The sequence below is a fragment of the Athene noctua genome, chromosome 2, assembly GCF_965140245.1.
Source record: "Athene noctua chromosome 2, bAthNoc1.hap1.1, whole genome shotgun sequence".
Classification (NCBI taxonomy): domain Eukaryota; kingdom Metazoa; phylum Chordata; class Aves; order Strigiformes; family Strigidae; genus Athene; species Athene noctua.
In genome coordinates this window covers 150,252,009-150,272,944 of record NC_134038.1, presented here as the reverse complement: position 1 = coordinate 150,272,944, position 20,936 = coordinate 150,252,009, and the positions used below count along the sequence as shown (strand labels likewise).

At 37.8% G+C, this 20,936-nt stretch overlaps 1 protein-coding gene across 1 annotated transcript in view; it reads left to right on the top strand.

Moving 5' to 3' along the window:
- Positions 1–20,936, top strand: part of CPNE4 (copine 4) — a 249,287-nt gene that overhangs the window by 205,070 nt on the left and 23,281 nt on the right. The window contains exons 11-12 of the mRNA XM_074900646.1: positions 4,824–4,957; positions 20,805–20,859. Coding sequence (XP_074756747.1) covers positions 4,824–4,957; positions 20,805–20,859 — 189 coding nt within the window. The remainder of the gene's footprint in view (positions 1–4,823; positions 4,958–20,804; positions 20,860–20,936) is intronic.

Below are 20,936 nucleotides of genomic sequence, written 5' to 3'. Positions count from 1 at the left end.
TTCTGGCTCAGTTCTGGTCTGGTTTATGTGACTTCTAATTTCATGACACTTACAGGGGTAAAATCTAATGCTTCAAGGTAATATTCTTCTTCTGAAGATCTTCTCTTTTCCTGTTTGTGCCCTGTTTCTACCCCCAGCTGTCAAGTATCATACACTGGATGTTACTGAAAAGTTCCATTTCACTTTTTCCAGACAAACCTTAATTTTCCAAAAAGATTTAACAAAAAAAGAAATTTTTTTTTTGTCCCAATAGAAAGTTCCAGCAACAGCAGCAGCTATAGACAGTAGGGGATTGTGTTCTTGTTTATGAATCAGCTTTTTCAGGTGTAAAACATGCACTTTGCCAGTACACCTCGCAGACTCATTGGATAACAACCCAGAACTGAGGACCTGTTTCTGGTTTTGAAGGAAATACCTACTGTAGTGGACAAATATCTTTATTGTTGTCTTCTCTCAAGCAAAGCATCCTGTGTAATTACATCTCTGCTTTATCCAGCTTCTGTTATGCCCACATGCCGGAAATGCCCATTTCTCCTCCAAATCTGAAACTCAGCAATCCCTGGAAACCCCTTTAATTTATTTTTCTTGACATTTTCTCCCTAAAAATATGACTGGAAAAACTCAACTATCAAATGTGTTCAAGGTCATTAACAGAAAGACAGTAATGTTTTAAAGTAATATTTAAAAGCCTTTTCTAATCAGGGCAGGTGCTTAAGCAATGCAAAGACTGGTTAATATGCATTTTGCACAACTCTAGCTCAAGTTCAGAAACACTGTAACCATTAGAAAGTGGCTAGGGATATACATATTATTATGTTACAGTTTTTCAAACTCTTTTTGATTCCTCCTAAATGTTTTCCAATGGAAAAGCGAGTCCTTACACAGCACTGAAGGGTCGTGGCAATTTACTTGCCTTTCATTTACTTGTTGCAGATTTCCTATTAGTAGGCTGTGAACCACAAGTTGAAAACTGCTATGTTAAAATGTGTTAAAATGGATAGCATTGCTTCTACTATATTTTACTATTTTACTTTTTTAATATTTCATTTCACTGAAATGAAACAAACCCATTGAAAATAGGAAACTTAGGTAAACTCATCTGCAAGGACAGGCAGTGAGGACCTAAAGGAGAGGAAAGATCCATTATGTTGTGAACTGCAGAAATCCCTGAATTACAGCTGACCTCAGTGATAAATCCACCAGATACAGTACTGTGTAAACTCATCACTATCAGTTTTCAACCTATGTGGACTAAGGGGAAGACGTTGTGGATGTCTCTGTGCCTATAGCTCTCTTCATGCATGACCTAGTGGTTCTACTTAAAGATCATCACAAACTGACTCTCCACATATTTCACTTCCTTCTGCCTCAGTTGCACCAGTCCCTGGTGATGAGGGCACAGACTGGTTGTGAGATGTGTTGCTGTTTCCAGAAACATATCAGAGATTCCCCAGGGGGCACTGAAGCAAAAGGGTTCAGCCTACAGAGTAGATATTCAATGCTCCCTTTCTTTCTGCACACATATAATCTCTTTTTCACATAATCCTAATCTGGTTAATTCAGACCTCTGAAATAGAGGAGGCCTACTCCTTCCACCTTCCCAGATCCACATTTAACTGGAATGGATCTGGAATTGTTTGAAACTCTCCTGGTACATGTATTGTTGTTGCTGTCTTAGTATTAATGACATTTCTATTGAGTTCATGCTGTGTACAGGCAGTACAACAGCACTGTGACTTGCCAAGGGAGGGAAACTGGTATGCTAAGCATATATTTGATAACAAAAAGCTGTAGTATGATGTACCTGATAATTTAAGGCACTAATGAAGGCTTTGGTGACTTCATGCTGTGTGTTCTTGGGATACTTTGTATGTCTATTGTAGGGACATAGTTTATAGTTAGAAAGAACGTCTCTGAAAAATGAGAGTAAACTTTCCCTTCACTTAACGTCATTTATTTAGAAGCTTTCACCTATAGAGATCAATAGTGCTGATTCCAGTCCACTATTTCTATGCACTGCTTATTGCAAAATGGTGTATCTTTTATCAGACTGTTCCCTGCCGCAGAAGAAATGTTCAGAAGTTGGCAGTGCAAATGGGTAGTCAGAAGACATTTTCATCACTTCAGGAAATACGGCAGAAAGGATGTGTAACATGCGTAAAAGTAACTGTAATAGAAAGATATATTGGACAGATTCTCTCTCAAGCAGGTCATGGTATTGGGCAGGCCAATTCATTGCTGCCAGATCTAGCAAGAGGTTGAAGCTATGTAGGATGTTTTCAGTGCATTGAAAATCACCCTTTTACAAACCTAAGGCAAAAAAAAAAAAAGTAGTAACAGTGTAGTTATTGCTGTGTTATGCTCTTATTTAGCTGTGGAAAGATGACTGCTGTATTGGAACTGATACATTTAAAGATACACTAACAAAAATCAAATGTACACACTGTAAGAAAGATTCATACTTTGCTGCCCACAAGATTATCTCAGTTGTGATATTAGCCTAACTTCTGTGATATGTTAACTTAGTTTTACAAATCCTTATCCTATGTATTTGCAAAGACCTTGGTTCTGCTGGGTAATACTAAAAGAGCAGAGCTCTGCGTTGTTATTTTGGAATCATGGCAAGTAATAGCGGTCATCCTTCTTAAAAGTCCTCCCCTTGGGAGTCAAACAGATATTTGGATCAAAGTCAAGCACGCTACATCCAAGTACAAATATTCATAAAGGCTTCATAGGAAATTAGGATATTTTTTGCTTATCAGAAGATCTCTACTACAAGGACCATTTTCAAAAGGAAGATTTTCAGGGGAGGGTTTTTTTCCTTTCCCAAACACTAGCCACATACTTTTTCCTGAGCTCATGAAACCCACTGCTTATTCCTACACTGTGCTCTTGTTTTCAGATAAAAAGATTTAGCCATGGCCAACAGCCATGAAGGAAAGCTTATCCAGTTCTCTCTGATATATCACTTGAGTCTTCTTAATGTCTATTTTGAGATTACCAGTAAAAATGCCTACTTTTAACAATTTTATAGGAATGTCCTTTGTTTCTCTATCATACAGTGACATTTTTGCACTTTCTATAATCAGAACAAAAAACTAAGGTTAAATTAATATCAAAGAAAATATACTTCTTTTTTTTTTTTAAGAAAATATGCACACCTTGGCTAAGATTTTTTAGAAATAAGTGTTCCAAAGTTAAACTAATCCATACAAGTATCTATGGATTGACCTTAGGTTTCACAAATCACTTTCTTCCTCAGTTACACACATTCATGCAAGTGAGAACATGAGAGGTTTCACATTGATTTACAGAAGTTAAATCATGCTATCATTTTCAGAAAAAAATCTATGTGGAAAACAGACTCACTGCTTCAGTGCGTGAACAGTGATTAGGGAAGCAAAGGTGAAAGATTACCTTATCTGCAAGCCAAACTAAGCTCATATCTCCTGACTGAAAAGCGGTTGACATGCCAGGGGTTCATAGTTGATCAAGGTGACAAAAGGATTTCCAAGCTAACTAGAGCCCAGTGAAAAATATTTTTCTTCAGCAAAGAGATAGAAGTGGAAAATCAGAAATGTTGGAGAAAAGCCATGTTGGGTTGACCCAGTATGATTTCTCCCTTTTAGTTTTTAGCAACAAAAAATAAGTTTCAGGAGGACTGTCTCAATTTTTTAAGGGAGAATGAAAATGTCATGTTTCATTTTCATTTTATAGCTGCATAAAAAGTCTTCTCTGTGCCAAGCAGAGGTTCCAGCTGGGGAAGCTGCAGATTTGCAGAGGCAAGCTGGGACTTCAAAGTTCTTTTTTGCAGCTTTCAGCAAGGCTCTTACCTGTCAACTGCACTGTAAAACTGAAAACTGAACTCTGTGCATTTGTCTATCGAATATCCAGGTATAATGGGTTTTTTGGAGGAAGAGGTCATTGGACAAAATCATAAGGATATTTGTAAATGGCTTTTTTCCCTATGAGACCCTTTGGAAAAAAAAAACCAGTTAGGAATTCCTAGAAAGCAGCATCACAAATCCAGAAGAGGGCTTTCTGATCCACAACAGTCATGTCACAGGAAGACGCATGCCAGAGTATATCTTCAGTGAGAAGTACAAAAAGCGTTTTAAAAGGGAGAAATTAATTTTAAGAGGATTCATTAATATTTGTTTTTGCATTGAATGTTTCTCACAATCTTCTTTAAGCTTTTTCAGCACAAAAATCTGTGCAGGATTCAAGCTTTATTTTTACCCTGCAGCTCACCTTTAAGCTTGCTAGCATTTATGAAATTGGGAGAGTTAATTATTTAATGCTTAGATTAAAATACCAGAGAGGCTGTATCTGCTGCTATTACTACAGCCACAGTAAGGTTTCAAATAGCTAAGAAATATGCCTAATTGGAGTTTAAATTTATAGTTTTAGTAGGACTTTTAACTCTCTCAGGACATTTTTGCTGCAAAGCTTTTATTTCCTGAACATCACCTGAGCTGGAAAAATTTAATTAAGTATGAGAACCTAGAGATAGTTAATTTCATTCATTTGTATTAGAACATAATTTTCCACATAGAATTATAATGCATTCATTGTAAGTTAATTTTTTTCCTAAGTATGTCATTTTAGTTTTACTATCTCTTCTTTTATAAGCTGCCATTTACTTTTAGGCATATTTATCAATACTATCCTAATTCAAATTTGATGAAGTACATTGTAAAATTACCTTTGCTTTAAGGCTGAATTCTCTACAGAAAACTGTTTCTGATAAAGATCTATGTTTGGTGTGTGTATACTTATGCTCAGAAGAGCTCCACAACACACTGACTTTTCTTCTTTTCTAGGTAGCTATAGATTTCACTGCATCAAATGGTGATCCTAGGAACAGCTGCTCACTGCACTACATCCACCCCTATCAACCCAATGAATACTTGAAAGCATTGGTAGCTGTTGGGGAGATTTGCCAAGACTATGACAGGTAAATAACCACATTTGATAACAGAGTTGTCTTTAGAAAGTATTTCCACAGTGTGAAATCAATGACTGCCTGCTGCCAGCTGCAGTAGCTCCATGTTTAGTCACTTAAGAGAAATGACTGCACATCAGAAAGATTAGTCTACCTTAACATGCTTTTGAGAGTGACTGGTTTTAGACTAGCTTCATGGTAATGAAAGGTCCTGTTCTTGGCCATTTGGCTGACATGCATGTTAAGTTTCAGGTTTGTATTCACATGCCAAAACTGCATGTTTGAGTGGATTTTTCATGTGCATTAAACTTGAAGCCTGTTTTGCAGATGCTGATAGCACCCTTTCTGATATGCTTGAGAGTCTGGTTCTGTCCCATCCTACAGAAAGTGATCCCAAGATGTTGTGTTTGAAACTGAATTTGTAGTTGTTTAAACTGCTTAGTGACCATGACTATTCTTAGAAGCAAATGTGTGGTCTTTTTCAGTGTTCTTCTAATCTGTTGAATATTAAAGTCTCTTCTAAAATAAAAATTAAAAGATAGTGATAATGTGTGCACACAGCATGCTTTTAAATACATAAACAAATGCAAGTAATTGGGCCAAATATGCTTTGATTACATTATGTACTTCTGTTGCTTTCAAATAGGCTGCCTACTTCTATCAAATTAATTGCCCGTTATTAATCTAATTACCAAGTGCATTTCCTTTAAATGTTCTTTCTTTGTTGGTGAGGAATAGTATCTTACACAATTATTCTTTCTAATCTTTGCACTTGTAATAGACATCCACCCACCTCTTTGCCACATGTAAATACTAGATCTCAAAAAACCAATGGCATTTCCAGTCAGATTTGAATTATACTTTCTGTATAAATTGTGGAGTGACTTAATACTGTGGTTTGCATGTTACATGTCACATATACCAATTAGCCTCCTCAGAGGCACTCCCATTTGCATGGTAATGAAATGTTTTCTCAAAGAAGACCAAGGCAAATACTACCCTGATACATTTTCTGTAAGCATTTGATGGTCAAACTCAGCCATGAGTTTGAGAAAATTAACATTTTATTCTAAGTGAGCTGACAATTCCTCAGTGATTATCCAGTAATTTAGTAATTACTATCAATAATTCAGATGATTAATATAATTCAAAATACAGAAAGGAATAAAAAAGGCTGGTTTATGCACACAGATTTTTTGATTTTATTACTTAAGGCATATTTTTTAAGAAAATGAAATAGTTAAGTGGTACAGTCCCTCTTGTATGGAGATATTAATCCCAAATCAGGATTCTTCTCTCAGTACAGTATATTCCAATCCGTACAAAAAATAATGGCCAGTCATTTTTTAAATTAAATCATCAGCATCATTCAGTTCTATTGTGCTGCAGAAAATGCCTATTGATGCTAATCAGCACAACTAAGGTTTTATGAGCTCCGGACTAGGGCTGAACAAAAGCCAGAGTTTCTTTTCCCAGAGAAATGTCACATTTCTGGCATGTGTTTGACCTGTACATGCTCTCAAGTTGTGACTCTGTATATTCCCATGGGCAAGTTGATTCGATATGGACAATGCTTTCTGATCAAAATGTCAAATGACAACCTTTTCTTTATACTTTCACATTTTGAATCCAGCAAACTGGAAATTAAAATTTATAATTTCTCTAAAGAAGTAAAGAAATTAGGAGGAGCAAACCTTCATGCAAAATAAACTACAGGTTCTATGCAGGAGTTATTCTTCTGTTCAGTTGCAACCATGAGATGTATAAGCATATACAACCTATAAAGCAAATCTTCTGCATATACATTTTTTTTAAAAAAAGGAGTTTCAAATTCAGTAAGAATCCGAAATGTGGCACAGATCCATAACGGCTCCAGTGAGCTCACTTGTGCTACAAATACTAGAGTAAGATTTCTGCTTCCAGGTTAAAATTGGACAGAATTGAAAACAGAGGGGCCTGCTGAACCGAAGAGTTATTTAGAGCCAGAGTGTCATCATTTGCACAGGGGCAGTAAGATTAAAATATGAGACCACAAAGATGGCAGTGCACTTACCTGAAGTTTCATAGTTTGTACCCACCAATTATCTCAAAAAAGCAGAACTGGCTGATTTCAGTCCAAACAAAGGAAAATGGATCTCAAGATTAATGTATTTACATCAAATGAAAGAATAGTTGGAATAAAGTAAAATCTGTTGTTTGCAATTTTTTTTGCATTCCAATAGCACAGCTGTTGAATGCTAAGTACTTTTACTACACATATATCTAAAGACTGGGGGTTTTATTTTTAAAAAAAAAAGCCTACAGCTATTACTTAAAATGCTTCTGTAATGATAAACATTCAAATTTATTTTCAATTTTGGAGAAATTGGATTTGCAAGTAATATAGAGAGAAACTACAGTCAAAATCCAAAATTTTCTTTTATATACTATAGTTAGTTCTGGTGATCAAGCCAAATCTTCTCATAATCTAGGTTTCTGTACATATCAGCCTAACATAATGTATCCCTACGTAATTAATGCTCCAAATTAAGTGCTGCCTCGCATCCCTTGATACAGTGGAATAATCCCTGATCATCCAAAAGCCCGTCTATCTGTATGGTTCAGAGATTCGTGAAACAGTTAAATGAATAGTGCCATCCTGCGTAGTTAAGCGTAAAAGAATACGATTGATTATTTCATCAGCAATATTCAGAGAATGAGAAACAGACTTTGATTATTATCCAGATTGTAGAAATGCTGCAGTCCTGTAGGAATAGGCCAATCTGATAATGATATGGGAAATGGAAGAGCTGTTCACCTGCACAAAAGACTTAATACTTTATGGCGGAATTGTTTCAGGCTATAACAACATTTGTCATAAGAGAGAAGATAAAGTTTGTATGTGATATAATCAGTGGCTAAGCAACAGCAGCAACGGATCATAAAGGAGGGAGAAACATTCATTAGTTTTAAGGAATTAGGCTCTAAAATGTAGTTTAAAATACTGGAAAGGGGAAAACATTAAAAACTTATTACTGAAAGTATTTAATAAAATAAGCAGACAGCTCCATGGAGAAGAATTTATTTTAAGATAAATGAGTCATGAATGTTTAAAGATGACATCATGAAGCAATAAGTGAAAAATATATATTTCCATTTAAACATTTTCACAAGCTTTCATTTATATTAAGAATGATATCACTGGTATAATTTTACCTTGTAATTGAGCAAGTCTACTCCACCTTTTTGTAGCATAGATGAACAGATGAAAATGATGAAAAATCATTGAGCACTGAAGAGTTTAATATTAAAAGGATGTGCTTCTGTGTCATTCCATATTTATTCTTTACCTCAGTAATTTCAGTATTGAGTTCTCTGGATCAGAAGTCAAACTAAGTGGTTTCTGACAACCAGCAATATCAGCCTAGCCTAGATCCTGAATAATAAGCTGATCCCTACCAAATGTGCATATATTCCCTCTACACGTTTTGAACAATGAGTTAGCAAGTGTAGTTAAGGTAGATGAGGTTATACTTAGCTCTCTGTGCATGATGGCTGGCGTAGGACTTCTAACCTTCACCAACTCTGAACAATGGTTTTGGCCACCCTTTTGTTTTGGAGGCTGGTGGAGACCCCTTCAAGAGAATATTATTTTCAAAGGATAGATGGCAGGTGTCTTTGCTGGTTGAATACCCAGATAAGACAAAAGACAAACTTATTCATCAGTTGAAATATCAGACCTGTGGACCAGAATTTTATAAAGCCATGAAACTCTGGTAGTTATAATAGTACTAATTTTGAATGTGTCCTGTTTTCCATGGCAACAATTCCCAAAATATTTTTCATTTGTATCACAAAACTGCCCCCCTGCTTTGTAAGCCAGAGGCTAGACTGAGGAATCAGGGAACATTTTCTTTTGTCTGTGTCCCAGCATAAAGTCTGGCCACATCCTGACTTCAAGTCAGGTACTGACCTACCTCTTCTCTCTTCCCCTTATTATATCCTGGCTTTCATCAAAGGGAAACAGAGGCATGTGGGCAGGGAGGAGCTCCCATTCTCTGCAGGAGGATGTACTATCTGAATAACAGCAGGGAGACTGCACCCGTGAGCTGCACAGGACAACACAGCTGCCTTGTGTAAGCAAGAACCAGTACTCAAATAGTACTGAGATGTGCCCTCAGCACATGTATGTGCACATTGACAAGTCTCTTTCCATTATTATAAACTGAAAACATCTGTGAAAACTAATATCTGTAGATAAACAAGTACTATTCACATGATAGCTGCAAGTGTGCTGTGAATCTCACATGCAAGCACCTAGACACACACACATATATATATATATGTATTTACAACTAGAGTTTTACTCATGTGTGTATAAATATAAAGGTATGTATATAATATATAGATATTACGTGTACTTATATATGTATATGTGGTTAACACTTAACCATGCAGTGAAAAAATTATTTCTCTTTTATGCTGTTTTATAGCTTCCCTCTCTGCAGAACAAAGCCATAAGTCACAATAACAACAGTGCACACAGTTTATTAAAATGGCTGATCCTTTGATCTTAATGATTCGTTTTACCGGTGCTGGAATACAACCAACTATCCGTGAATGTAGCTCATCTTTCATTCTGCTGTGATTGCTGTCTCTGGGAAATGAAAAAAAGGGCTGAAATGGAACTGTAAATAGCTTGTTTGTAAGGATAAATGCTGTTACATGCACACAATGCTAAAGGCTGAAATAATTCCTAAATGCTCTTACATTATTACTGGTTTTAATGATGATATTGTGAGTAAAGCTCATGGCAAGTCTTGAAAATCTGTTCCTCAGTTTGCAATCTGATTTCTGCAGTTAGTAGCTTTCCTTTCTCTTCTGCTTATTAACAGTCTCATTATATGACATAAAATATTTATCTTTGCATTAAAACCTCTTTTCTGATTCAGCAAGACACATAGATTTTATTATCTAATCCCATTGAATTCGGTCCAAACACTGAAGTACTATGCAAAATATAGATGGCTCTAAGATGGAGTTAAGTGTCTGAGTGTTTGAACTTTATTGTTAATCTTTTGACCCACAACCAAATGTTCAGTGCCTCCTATATACCTGGATGATCTTTATGATTAATTTTTAAACATAGTTTTATATTTGTGCATACCTTCAGTTTTCACTGGGTTAATAAAAAGTGCTCACAAATATGTGAAAGTCAGCTTTTGTGTGGTCAAATCAATACTGATACCTTGAAAAAGACAAAGGTTAAATGTGTTTTATCAAATATTTTAAAGCATTTCTTGCATTGGATATTTATGGAACTTATCACTCTTGATGGGCCATCCCCATTCTGATCTATGCACTCAACTCATGATTCCATGTGTAGTTTTGTAAAATGATGTCATAAAATCGATCTTCATTTTATTTTTATTCAAAATCTATTTCAAAAACTAGTTCTTAATTATTTTAAATCTCTGTGTCTGTTTATCCACTCTTGCAGATCCTGCAGACTTTTTTGTTCTTTCCAAGAGCCCTTGAAACACATGGAGATAAATTTTATTGTTTCATGACACTAATGTCCTTTTTCATTTAGGCAAATAGCCTTCTTAGCTCTAAATACTCAAGTAGCTCCTTAAAACTGACATTCACACTGAGATCATATGTTAACAAATAAACTGCTTCTGTAAAACGCACTTGTCTAGCACCTCCCCAAAGACCACTAATGAGCAAAGAGTACATTATTCTTGCAAATTGCAGAAATTATTTATGTGTAGAGATCTGTAAAATACTTAAGAGTGCAAATTTTAAAACTGGGCTACATTCCACAAAAGATATGAAAGTCCTGAAGTCAGTGTGAGTTTCAACATTACCTTCTGCAATCAGTGGCTTGCAGCAGTAGCTGACTAGATGCAGAAGTTCCTCTTTATGATTTCTTCTTCAGTATTTTAGGCCTGAGCGAGTGTGTTCACTCTGATGGAAAACCATATATAAAAACTTACTTACTTCCTTCATGCAATAAAGTGCACTTGAAAACTGAGAAAAAATGGAAGGAGGATATAAAAAGACCAGGTACTCTTTCAGTGTAGGTGTAAGAAGGGAAAAAAATAAGTCAGATGAAATGTCCGTCTGTGCCAGAAACATATTTCCTGAAGTACCTAGCAGAGGGCAGTTAGGGAGGAGAAAGAGGACAAGTATGTATAATGCAGTACATGTTATGGAAGTCACATATAAATCAGTGCGATTAGTCCCAAATACAAAGATCAGCACGTACTTAAATGCTGTTTTGGATTGGGAGTTTAAGTGGAAAAGAGATCCCGGAGTCTACACCTTGCAATCTGCTTTATTAATCAGAGCCTCATCCCCAAGAATTACTTAACAGGTCATTCATCCTGAAACTATGTCTGGGTTTGTGGATGAAGACTCAGAGAGTTACTTTGGCTGGAGCGATCTGAATTAAGTGCCTTCAGGTAATTTTGCCAGACATAAGGAGAAAAGCAGAAAGTTGCTTTGGTTGAGATAGTGGTATAATAGCAGTTCATTAAAACTGGGGCAAAAGAATGATGCCTAGAAAAACTGGTACTATATGCAACATTAAATATTTCATGAAATCCCTACATAGAGCTATAGATGTTAAAATTTAATCTACCGATGCAGTTCAATAAATAAAAATATGCTTAATTATTAAGCATCTCTCTTTATCACTTTAATTACAGAAACAACCTTTCTGGAGGCTGTTAAGCAAAAAAGCTGATTAGCATATCTAAACAAGTTTACAATCCATGGGGGAAAAGACATGAATCTTTTTATTTAGTGCTTTAATAGGACCAAATTTGCATCAACTTACAACAGAAGAAAAATAGAAAAACAGTAACCTATACAGAAAAACTTGGAGCTTATGTTTATCAATAAGCTCTGGAGTGGGTAAACATATTCTGAAGTGTATGGATAACCCAGGACTAGAACTGCACTGTGAAAAAGCAATTGCTAATACTTTTAATCACCAACAGGGATTGAAAATCCTTGGATTTAACTGTTGAGGACCTAGGCTGGCAAAATTACATAACATATACCTACACATATTTAGCAGTTGCCTTTGCAGAACCTGTATTTGCAGAGTGTTGCCGCACAGGTTTCTACAATCACTGCTTTTTATCTCAAGAATCAGTACAGGAGAATTAGTCCAGTACAACTGCCTTTTCCCTTACCAATTTTTCATCTTTGTGTCTTCTTTATGCTTCCTCTTCTTCCAAGAACTCGGTTCCTATGCCAGTGTATCAGTCACGAGCAGTCCCTTTCAAGTTTCTTAGCAAAACCACTGCTTCCTCCATGTGATTTTCAGAAACCTCTGCTGCATTCTGTCAGCTGGTAGATATGTCAAAATCTGAGCCTTCTGCACAGCTTTTCTATTCTGTCTTTACTATTTCTTAGTTCAGCTTGAAATCTCCTCTGAGGAAGAGCTTTGTTCTGTGCAGTACTTGACACTTCTCCAGGACTGTGCAGACTGATACTGTTGGGATTTCTCTGTCAGCATTTCTTTTGGAAGAGAATGACTTGAAGTATAAAATCCTACAAACTTTATGTGAAATTGCATACCACCTACTGCTGTAGAGACTGGACATCTGTGTAAATAAATATTAATAAGTAAAAAGCATAAATAAAGGAGACAGCAAGTTATCTTGCCATTTTCACTGATGCCGTCTGATACTGATCTGGTACATCTTTAGTCAACACAACCATTTCCACAATTTCAGGAGCGTAAATTTCCTCCTTGCATTGTTAAGGATGTAACTATTCTAGATATCCACTCTATTATATTAGCATATAGCTGAGAAGCAAATTATTCCCATTTGGAAACCCATCTTCGGGGTAAATGTCCATCATGTTCTAAATCTTCTCATGCAAGTTTCCCCCCTTACAGAAAGTGGGCACCTTTTGCCTGAGTCAACCTTAACAGGATGTTTGGGGGTCAGATTGCTCACAGTTAAAGCCTAGGCAGTTCTTGTGAATTAGGCTTCATTTACTATTTTACTGTCCCCTCCAAACTATTGTGAAATTAACCTTGATCAGAGATTCCAAATCAGCAGATGAGCCGAGGGTAGTAGCCCATTTCCTCCTTCGCATTCAGTGATGCCTAGCTGAACATTTAGTCATCAGTATATTTCACTTACAATTTTGCTCTAACTTGTTTTGATAGTGTTCTTCATTTTGACTTAATGTCATTTTGATTTTGGTGGAATTACATCAACAGCTCATTTGGTCACATTAAATCACAATATAATCTCTGTAATGGTTTTATCCTGCTCATCCTAGAGAGCTCATTTGTATCTTGAGAGCATTTGATGAGAAATTCCTCTTCCAGCACCTCCCTGCATACATATGCCAACACAGTCCTGTATTCCTCTCTTCCCAGCACACCCCTTATAGGTAGGTATTTTCTGATAGAAAATTGCTGCAGAGGAAGGTCTCTGCCCAACCCTTTCCACTGTAATTCTTAAAAAAGGACAAAATTTTCTGCCTACATAGCAAAGCTTTTGTTCTTGTGGTTGCTTAGTGCAGTACACCCTGAAACTTGAAAGCCACATTTATGTTTCAGGGGGGCAGGGCCTCACAGCTGTTCAGTCTGGGGTTCTTCATGATCTGCTCCTTACGTGGTAGAATTCAGCCTGCTGCCTGCAGTGTTGCCTTCAAGTCATGCCAGGTTTCAAACATCTGAGATTACAGTCTGTGCGACAATGACCTTTTTGGGATGGTACAGTTTTCTATATATGATCTCACAGATATGATAGAGTCCCGCTAGAGAGATAAGGTTTTGAAAGGTACAGGGACATATGTTCAACCCCTTAAAATACATAGGACTGTCTGGAAACTGCCTGGTTTGGGAAGTTAAATGTAACTCGTTGTAGCCTCTTGCAGCACCCCCTTCCCTAGTTTATTCCCAGTTTAAAAGTCCCATTTCTTTTTCAAGATTCATTTTACTGAATTGGGTCATTCATGTAGTTATAAATCAGGTCACTGCAATTTATTTGTCATCTTGCAGGGAAGCTTGACATTTTGCCTCACCTTCCTGAGTATGCCATTTTATTAGGCTATCCTCCTAGCAAGTGAGATATCTTGCTGCCATTTCATTTTGTTTAACCTTCTCCTCCCTCAGGTTCTGATGACTGGGGGTTTTTTGGTGGGTATTTACTTTTCTGCAGTCTTGGAATTTCTGAGTTGCCTTGATACTTTTACCCTGCAGAGCTTCTTTTGCAATTCTTTTAATGTTAACATGGGGAAGTTTAAATCCATTGTACCTGGATTTGGCTTTGTTAGTTATTTCATGAGTTGATGCCTTTCGGTGGTTAGCTTCAGGGAATTTGTATTCCCCTGCTTTATTAACTATTTTCCTCGCAGATAAGAGAGGTATTCCCTCATATTCTTGAAACCCAATTACATGACAGTATCTATTTCTCAGTATTCAGCAGATTCCAGCTCCCCTAAGGTGACTAAGAGCTGTAATTAAAGAAAGCGAGTGAATTTTAATGTCAGGATTTTGCACATGATTGTGTAACATCTCTGTGACAGACCAAACAATGTGCTGTTGCAGTGATTTACCATTGATCTACATGCTCCCAGCTCTCTTTTGTGACAAAGGTGTATGATAATCAGTTCATTCTTGCTGCTCCGTTAAAAATCACTGTGCATTATGGACTGGATGCCAAGCCTTATTAGGTACAGTGAAAGCTTGATTAAACACGCAGTAACCTGGCCAAATCTAGAGATGTGGTTGTATCAAACTAGGTACAGCCACACAGTAAATATGTGGTGACAGTGTAGCAGTCCCCCAGAGAAGGATAGGGGGAGAAAACTGCTGCTGCTGAACTCTTGTGGTCTTTCTGACTCTGGGGCAGGCTGAAAGCTTGACCACAGCCTGGCTCTACCCCTGGCCCATCCTGGAGGAGGACAGGTCAGTGTGCAAGACTGAAAGGGGTGATGCAAATAGGCTCTGGTCCCTTCCACTTAAATGGTTTTATTTAGCCCTATTCAATCATACAGATCATGTCCTTTGTTTACCTAGCTCTGCTTGCAAAGCAGGAACTGAAAATGTTTAAATATTTCAAATGATTTCTGTATTTTCTTTGGAACTGCTGCTAATCCCTGTAAGCTGTTATGATTCAGAATTTACTGGCATCAAGCCCTTCTCAGATAACTACTAAATAATACACTCAGGAACATGATTCATTCATATGCTTTAGAAAAGAAACACTTAATTCAGCTCATATTCTTCCAGTTCACTCCCTGAACATGAAAGATTACAATTTTAATTGAGTTTGGAGATGACTCTATTTTGTTTGTGGCATTTGCTGGTTTTTGCTTTTTTCATTTCCCCTTTCCTCTCTCCCTCTTCCTCTTCCCGTGCCCCTCCCTTCTCCCTCTCAACACATTCACACTTTTTCCAATTACATGTGTAACAGACACTCCCATTTTATTTTGGCAACTTGAAATTTCTTTCTAACAGAGGAAAAATATCTGATTTCATCACGGGAAAAGTATGTAGAGCAGAGCAGATCCACCATTTATTCTTTTAAGGTTGGAATTGAAAATGAAAGGCATAGTAATTGATTTTTGCTGCGTCCAGCATAGTGCTTTAAGAACATCTCCCTGGTAATTCTGATCTAACACAAAAAACAAAATTACAAGTGACAGCTTAATATCCAGGGATTCTAGTCAGGTATATTCCTTGCAAGAATTTCAAAGAGCTGTAAATTTAAGATTCTTGGTCATTTGAAACTAAAAATGGGTTCTCAGTGTTTCTTTCTCCCCACCCCATGTTTCTTTCTTTTCCCCACATTCTCTGAGTCGTTAGTAGGGCTGGTGCTACTATGTTGCTCTAGTATAAAGTGAGGAGGTTTTCATGCTGAGACTCTCCAAGGTCAGTTCAGCATCCATACAAATTGCTCCATTGACTTCAGGAGCTTGAAGGTAAGCACATCTGTAGCTACATAGCAAAAGGCTTTCACGAGTACCAGTAAAATGAGTCCCAAACAACCTGTGTAAGTGGCTACCTAGAAGTTCATCTTTCAGAATGAATAAATAGCATATAGAATGACTTAGGCCTTTCCCCCACACACACACTTCATTTACTCCATACAATTAAGAACTTAGATTCCCAATTTAGATTTTAGAAAGAAGCTAATTTTCAGAGAGCACAGTCCTGGCAGCTCTTGTTTTCCTTTCTGAATACAGGTATTATCAGACTGGTGAATATCTAGCTCTGTCTGCAGCATTGTCGATGCCAGCATCTTCAGAGGAAGTTGCAAAATATTCTCTAACATCTGACTAATTTCACCCGGTGGAAGTTTTATCTGAATTCTCCTCCTTGTTACTAGGAATAGAAAATCCTTCTCAGAATCAAGCTGAACTCCCATGTTTCAGTGATACTCCCATGTCAGAGGGCACTAATGATTAATGAGACAGGATTTTGAAGTGTTCTGTATTTTCTCTCCTATCTTTATTGTAAACATATTTCTTTCATTCCAGTAACACTAGGCTTCCTAATGAAACAGAAAATTGTATCAATTTTACTAATTTTTAAAACTTTGCTATTTTCTCTATTCATCTCTTTTTCTGTCTGTGCAGTACAACTCACTGAAATCTCTCTCCTCTCTGCCCCTGTTAATGTATTGATTTGTCATTGTGCTTCCTCTGTTTCCACTAGATAGCTTGAAGGATGGGTGACTAAAACTGAGCAATGTTCCGAAAAGATATTATGGGATATTTTCAGAATTTATTTTCTGTTATGCTTTACGTTATAGTTGAGGTTACTGAGGGACTTTTCTCTAACTGGTTGTATTTCTGTTCAGAAGGCTGCAGTCTTGGAGTCCTGACAATTCCTTTCTATGTACATTAATTTACATTTACCAGTATGAACAGTGAACCTGAACCCTCTCCCTGATTTTACCTTTAGGGTATAACCTAGATCTGCTCAGTCTGGCATCTTTCAGTAATTTATGCCTGTTTGACTGGGAAAAGTACCAGAAGCCATATACATCTATGCCTGCATGACTACTCAGGGCCCTTATATAACCACATATAAAATTCAGAGTCCAATGCTTTTGCTTTTTTGATCTTCACATGTCAAGTACTTCAGCTTTTTGAAAATTATGCCAAGTTTTAATTTTCAAGGGAACCTATATAAAACAAAAAACAATATAAAATGTGAAGTAGACGTGACAGAGTAATATCGTGAAGATTCTGCCAAGACACAATCATCTTTTGCTTACTTGATTTTGCAAATTTCAGGTTTTATAGAACCAGCTTGTTTTTACTCTTCTATGTTTTTCTCCTGTCCCTTCATCAATCTGTCTCCAGCAGGGCAGTGCAAGCCTTGCATGCGCCAAGGACTCTGGCTAGTCTTAAACAAAACAAATCAAAGATCCTGATGTGTCCTGAGGCCAAGGACATGACACTGCCCTTGTCATTGTATGTCAGCTTTCTTCCTTCCTCCCAGCACAAACTGCCGATGCTCAAACTGCCATTTGGGAGCAGTCTCAAGCACAGCTGTCCCCAGCACTGTTCCTGGGAAATACCTGGGGGCTGCTGGTTGGCAGCAGTCAGCTCTATGCCAGAAAGACTGCTAACAGACCATGTCTATAGGCAGGGTCCAGGGCTTCAGGCAGGGCCCCAGGCCTATTTATTGGTACAAATGAAGCCCAAATGCCTGAGCAAGCAACACAAAGGAAAAGAAAACTGGTTCTCACTTTTCTTCTTTTGAGTTTAAATTACAAAGGGAGAAAAATCATTAGAGCAGATCCCTTTCCTACTTAAATGCCAGGTTAGGAAAGAGGGCTGGAGTCTCTGATGCGTGCAATTCACCCTTGGGGCAGGAGGAAACCTTCTTTCCATTTTCTGACAGTAGTTTCAGTCCCTGGATGGCCTAACTCTCCACACAGCTTCCAGAAACTGGAAAGCTGCTCTGTTTTCTGCTGCAAGCTGCCATGATAGCCCTGGGTCCGGTAGAGCAGCTATGTCACGCCTCTATACCATAAGGGGTTGTCCTGGAAGCAAGAGAGTCCTTGGCTGCCCTTCTGGGTCATTTTTTCCCTGCTATGTCTCAGTAGTGCAGGGTAAGCAGAATGAGGGCAGCAGGCTCAGCTGCCAGATTTTTTCTCGTATGACAAGGTACAGGGTGGATGGGAAGACTAGTGAGGGTTACTTTGAACATCACTACACCCCTAAACTGCATAGTTACTAAAGAGACCTTTATATTAGCTAAACACCTTGTTTTATGTGATAGGAGGAAAAGTATTGCTTACATTGAAATTTAATTTTATTCTGAAAGCTGTCAGCCACAAATTTTGAGGTGTGGTTAGGGAATAACATGATTATCTTTTTTATGCAAGGGATGTCATGAGTGATAATCAAAAGGTTCCCTTCTTACCCTAAAGATCAAGCTCTGGGAGCACATGAAATTTAATTCCTTGGTCCCAGCAGCTGGAATGAGAATACCAGAGGTATACACCTAAATTCTGGAAAATGAGGAGTTTCCTCAGTGAGTCAAGAGAATGCCCTAAGCACAGGGGCAGATCCTAGGATACTCTTACTCTCTAAGAGTTCATGCATTTCCCTCTAAAAAGCAGCCACATGAAATCCCATCTTGAAGGGGTACATGATCAAGCTTTACTCTTTCACAAGGCAATGATAGCAGCAACTAGCATTTTCTCAAAAAGTGAGGTGGGAGATTCAGACAAAAAGGCAGGTGTCCTGACTGTGGTGGTAAGGTGTTCTGGGTGGACAATAACAGTGGGGACTGTGCCACTGTGTGACTGGGAATGTGGGGGTCTCACCACCAGAAGGAGAATCCAGGCTGCTGGAGGTATCACTTAGTGCTGGCTCTGAATTGCTGCAGAGCAGAAGGTGGAGCTGTAGATAAAAGAGTGCCTACACTTGTTCACACCCGAGAAACACTGCAGTACAAATGCAGGCACTGTATGGGTTTAGGTATCTCCCAGGTTGGGTAATTGCTGCCAACATCAGCTTTTTGGATTGATTTATTGAACTTAGACACTTATGTTCTACCTAAGTAAAATTCTTTTTTGTCTGTTTGCTCTTCCCCAAAATCAATTAACTTGCAGCTCCACAGGGTTTGATTTTTCTAATCCAACCATACTTAGCCATTGATGTAAAACAAGATTTATTTTTTTTTCTCTCCTCAGATTCTTTTCTAATGGCTTCTTATTTCTTGCCCTCTAAGTATGTGCCTGAATTCTCTGCAGCTATTTATAAGGGCTTCCCCGCTTCCAGGAGTGTTTAATCAAAGAGAAGGCTATCAGCAGGTGGTTAGCATCAAATGTCAGCAGCTACTTTGTTTCTGACATCTCTTGGAAAAAAACGTTTCATTACCATGCAAATGATGTTAGTCTTCCTTTCCAAGATGCATTGTCACACAGTGTAACATATGGTACACAGAACTGTGCTCCCAAGATTTATGCGGCAACTACATTTTGTAGCAGAACAATTGTGAGAGCTAAACTATCGTATGACAGCCATCACTGTTTCCCAATGAGCAGGTGAATATTTCTCATGGTTACACTAACCTGGGTGGGGCACATATTTCTGCTTTCTTGTAATCTCTTCTATTTTTCTTTAGCTTGTATCAGAAATATCATGGTGCTTTTCACAGCCTATGCCAGACAGAATAGCCCAGCAGCTTTAATAGGTACTATTATCTTTCTTGAGTATGTCTGGGAAGTAAATTATTCAGTTCATACTTGGAGTGGCTGTATCTTGAACAACATAAAGAAAATTGAAGCTGCTGGCCTCTCTTGGGAATTTTTGAAAGTGCCAGTAATGGCAGTAGGCACTCAACTTTTCCAAGGACCCTGAAACCTATGAGGGGTTTGATTCATCAGAGCACTGGAGTACAGTTCAGTGACTCCAGTGGGGCTTCAGGATGTGTTTAGAATTAAGCATACATTTGGGTGAATTGGTAACCTCAAGTCTGTGATCAAGTGCTTTGCTGACTCAGGGACGAGACATTCCTTACAGCTTGTTGTTTTCCACTTTGCCATCTGGGAAGAGGCATCTTGACAGCATGTGGGCTGTGTGAGACATTATTGCATGAAAGGGTATTAACAGCCTTGAAGTTTCCAGGTTCTCTGAATCAGGAATTTTTGTCTCTACAGATCTAACTGGGGTAGAACAACATCACTGTAGTGTTTGAAAGCAAAGTGACCACGCCACAGCATTTTCTAGGGTCTGTCTAACATCTGCCTAATTAGAATAATCTCATGTTTCAGTCAAATTACTAAAGATGCAGGTGGAAAGCTTTACAGAACCTGCAGATTTGAGGGTGTGAAATTTCCCTTCAGATATTTTAGGAAGTCTCTTTTGCACCTGGACAACTATAAGAACCCAAATTTGCAAACACTTTTAATTACAGAGTTACCTTTTCACTACACCCATTTTCTGAGCTGGAGGAACGCATCTGTATTTATATGAAATTTATATTTATATGTTGTTACAGGTTGTTAAGACAACTCACCCTCATGCTGCAGCCACGTAGTGTGAAAGAGTGGGTAATACAGACCTGTTACTGCATTTGTGGGAGACATGCGCGATATCTTGATCCCTTGGTATTCTCCAACTGATTTTCACTTCCAAAAAATACTAGGGGTTCAGCTGAAAAATCTTCCATATCACTCCACTATCTGATCAGCACATACCCCTCTCTCTCTAATCCAATATCCTCCCAGTCTGTCATGTAACATGACCTAAAAGCCAATTCTGTACTGTTGTGCTGCTTTGCATTTTTGGTGAAAGTTTACAGAAGATTAAATGTTTATTGTAACAAAGTGCATTTCTCTGTGGGAAATCTTATTTTTTTTTTATTCTTTTCCAGTGACAAAATGTTCCCAGCCTTTGGATTTGGAGCAAGGATACCCCCAGAATACAAAGTAGGTGCATAAACGACATTTTCTAGTTCCCTTGGTTTATGAGGCACAAAATAAGGGTGAGGTGGTTCGGTGCAGGG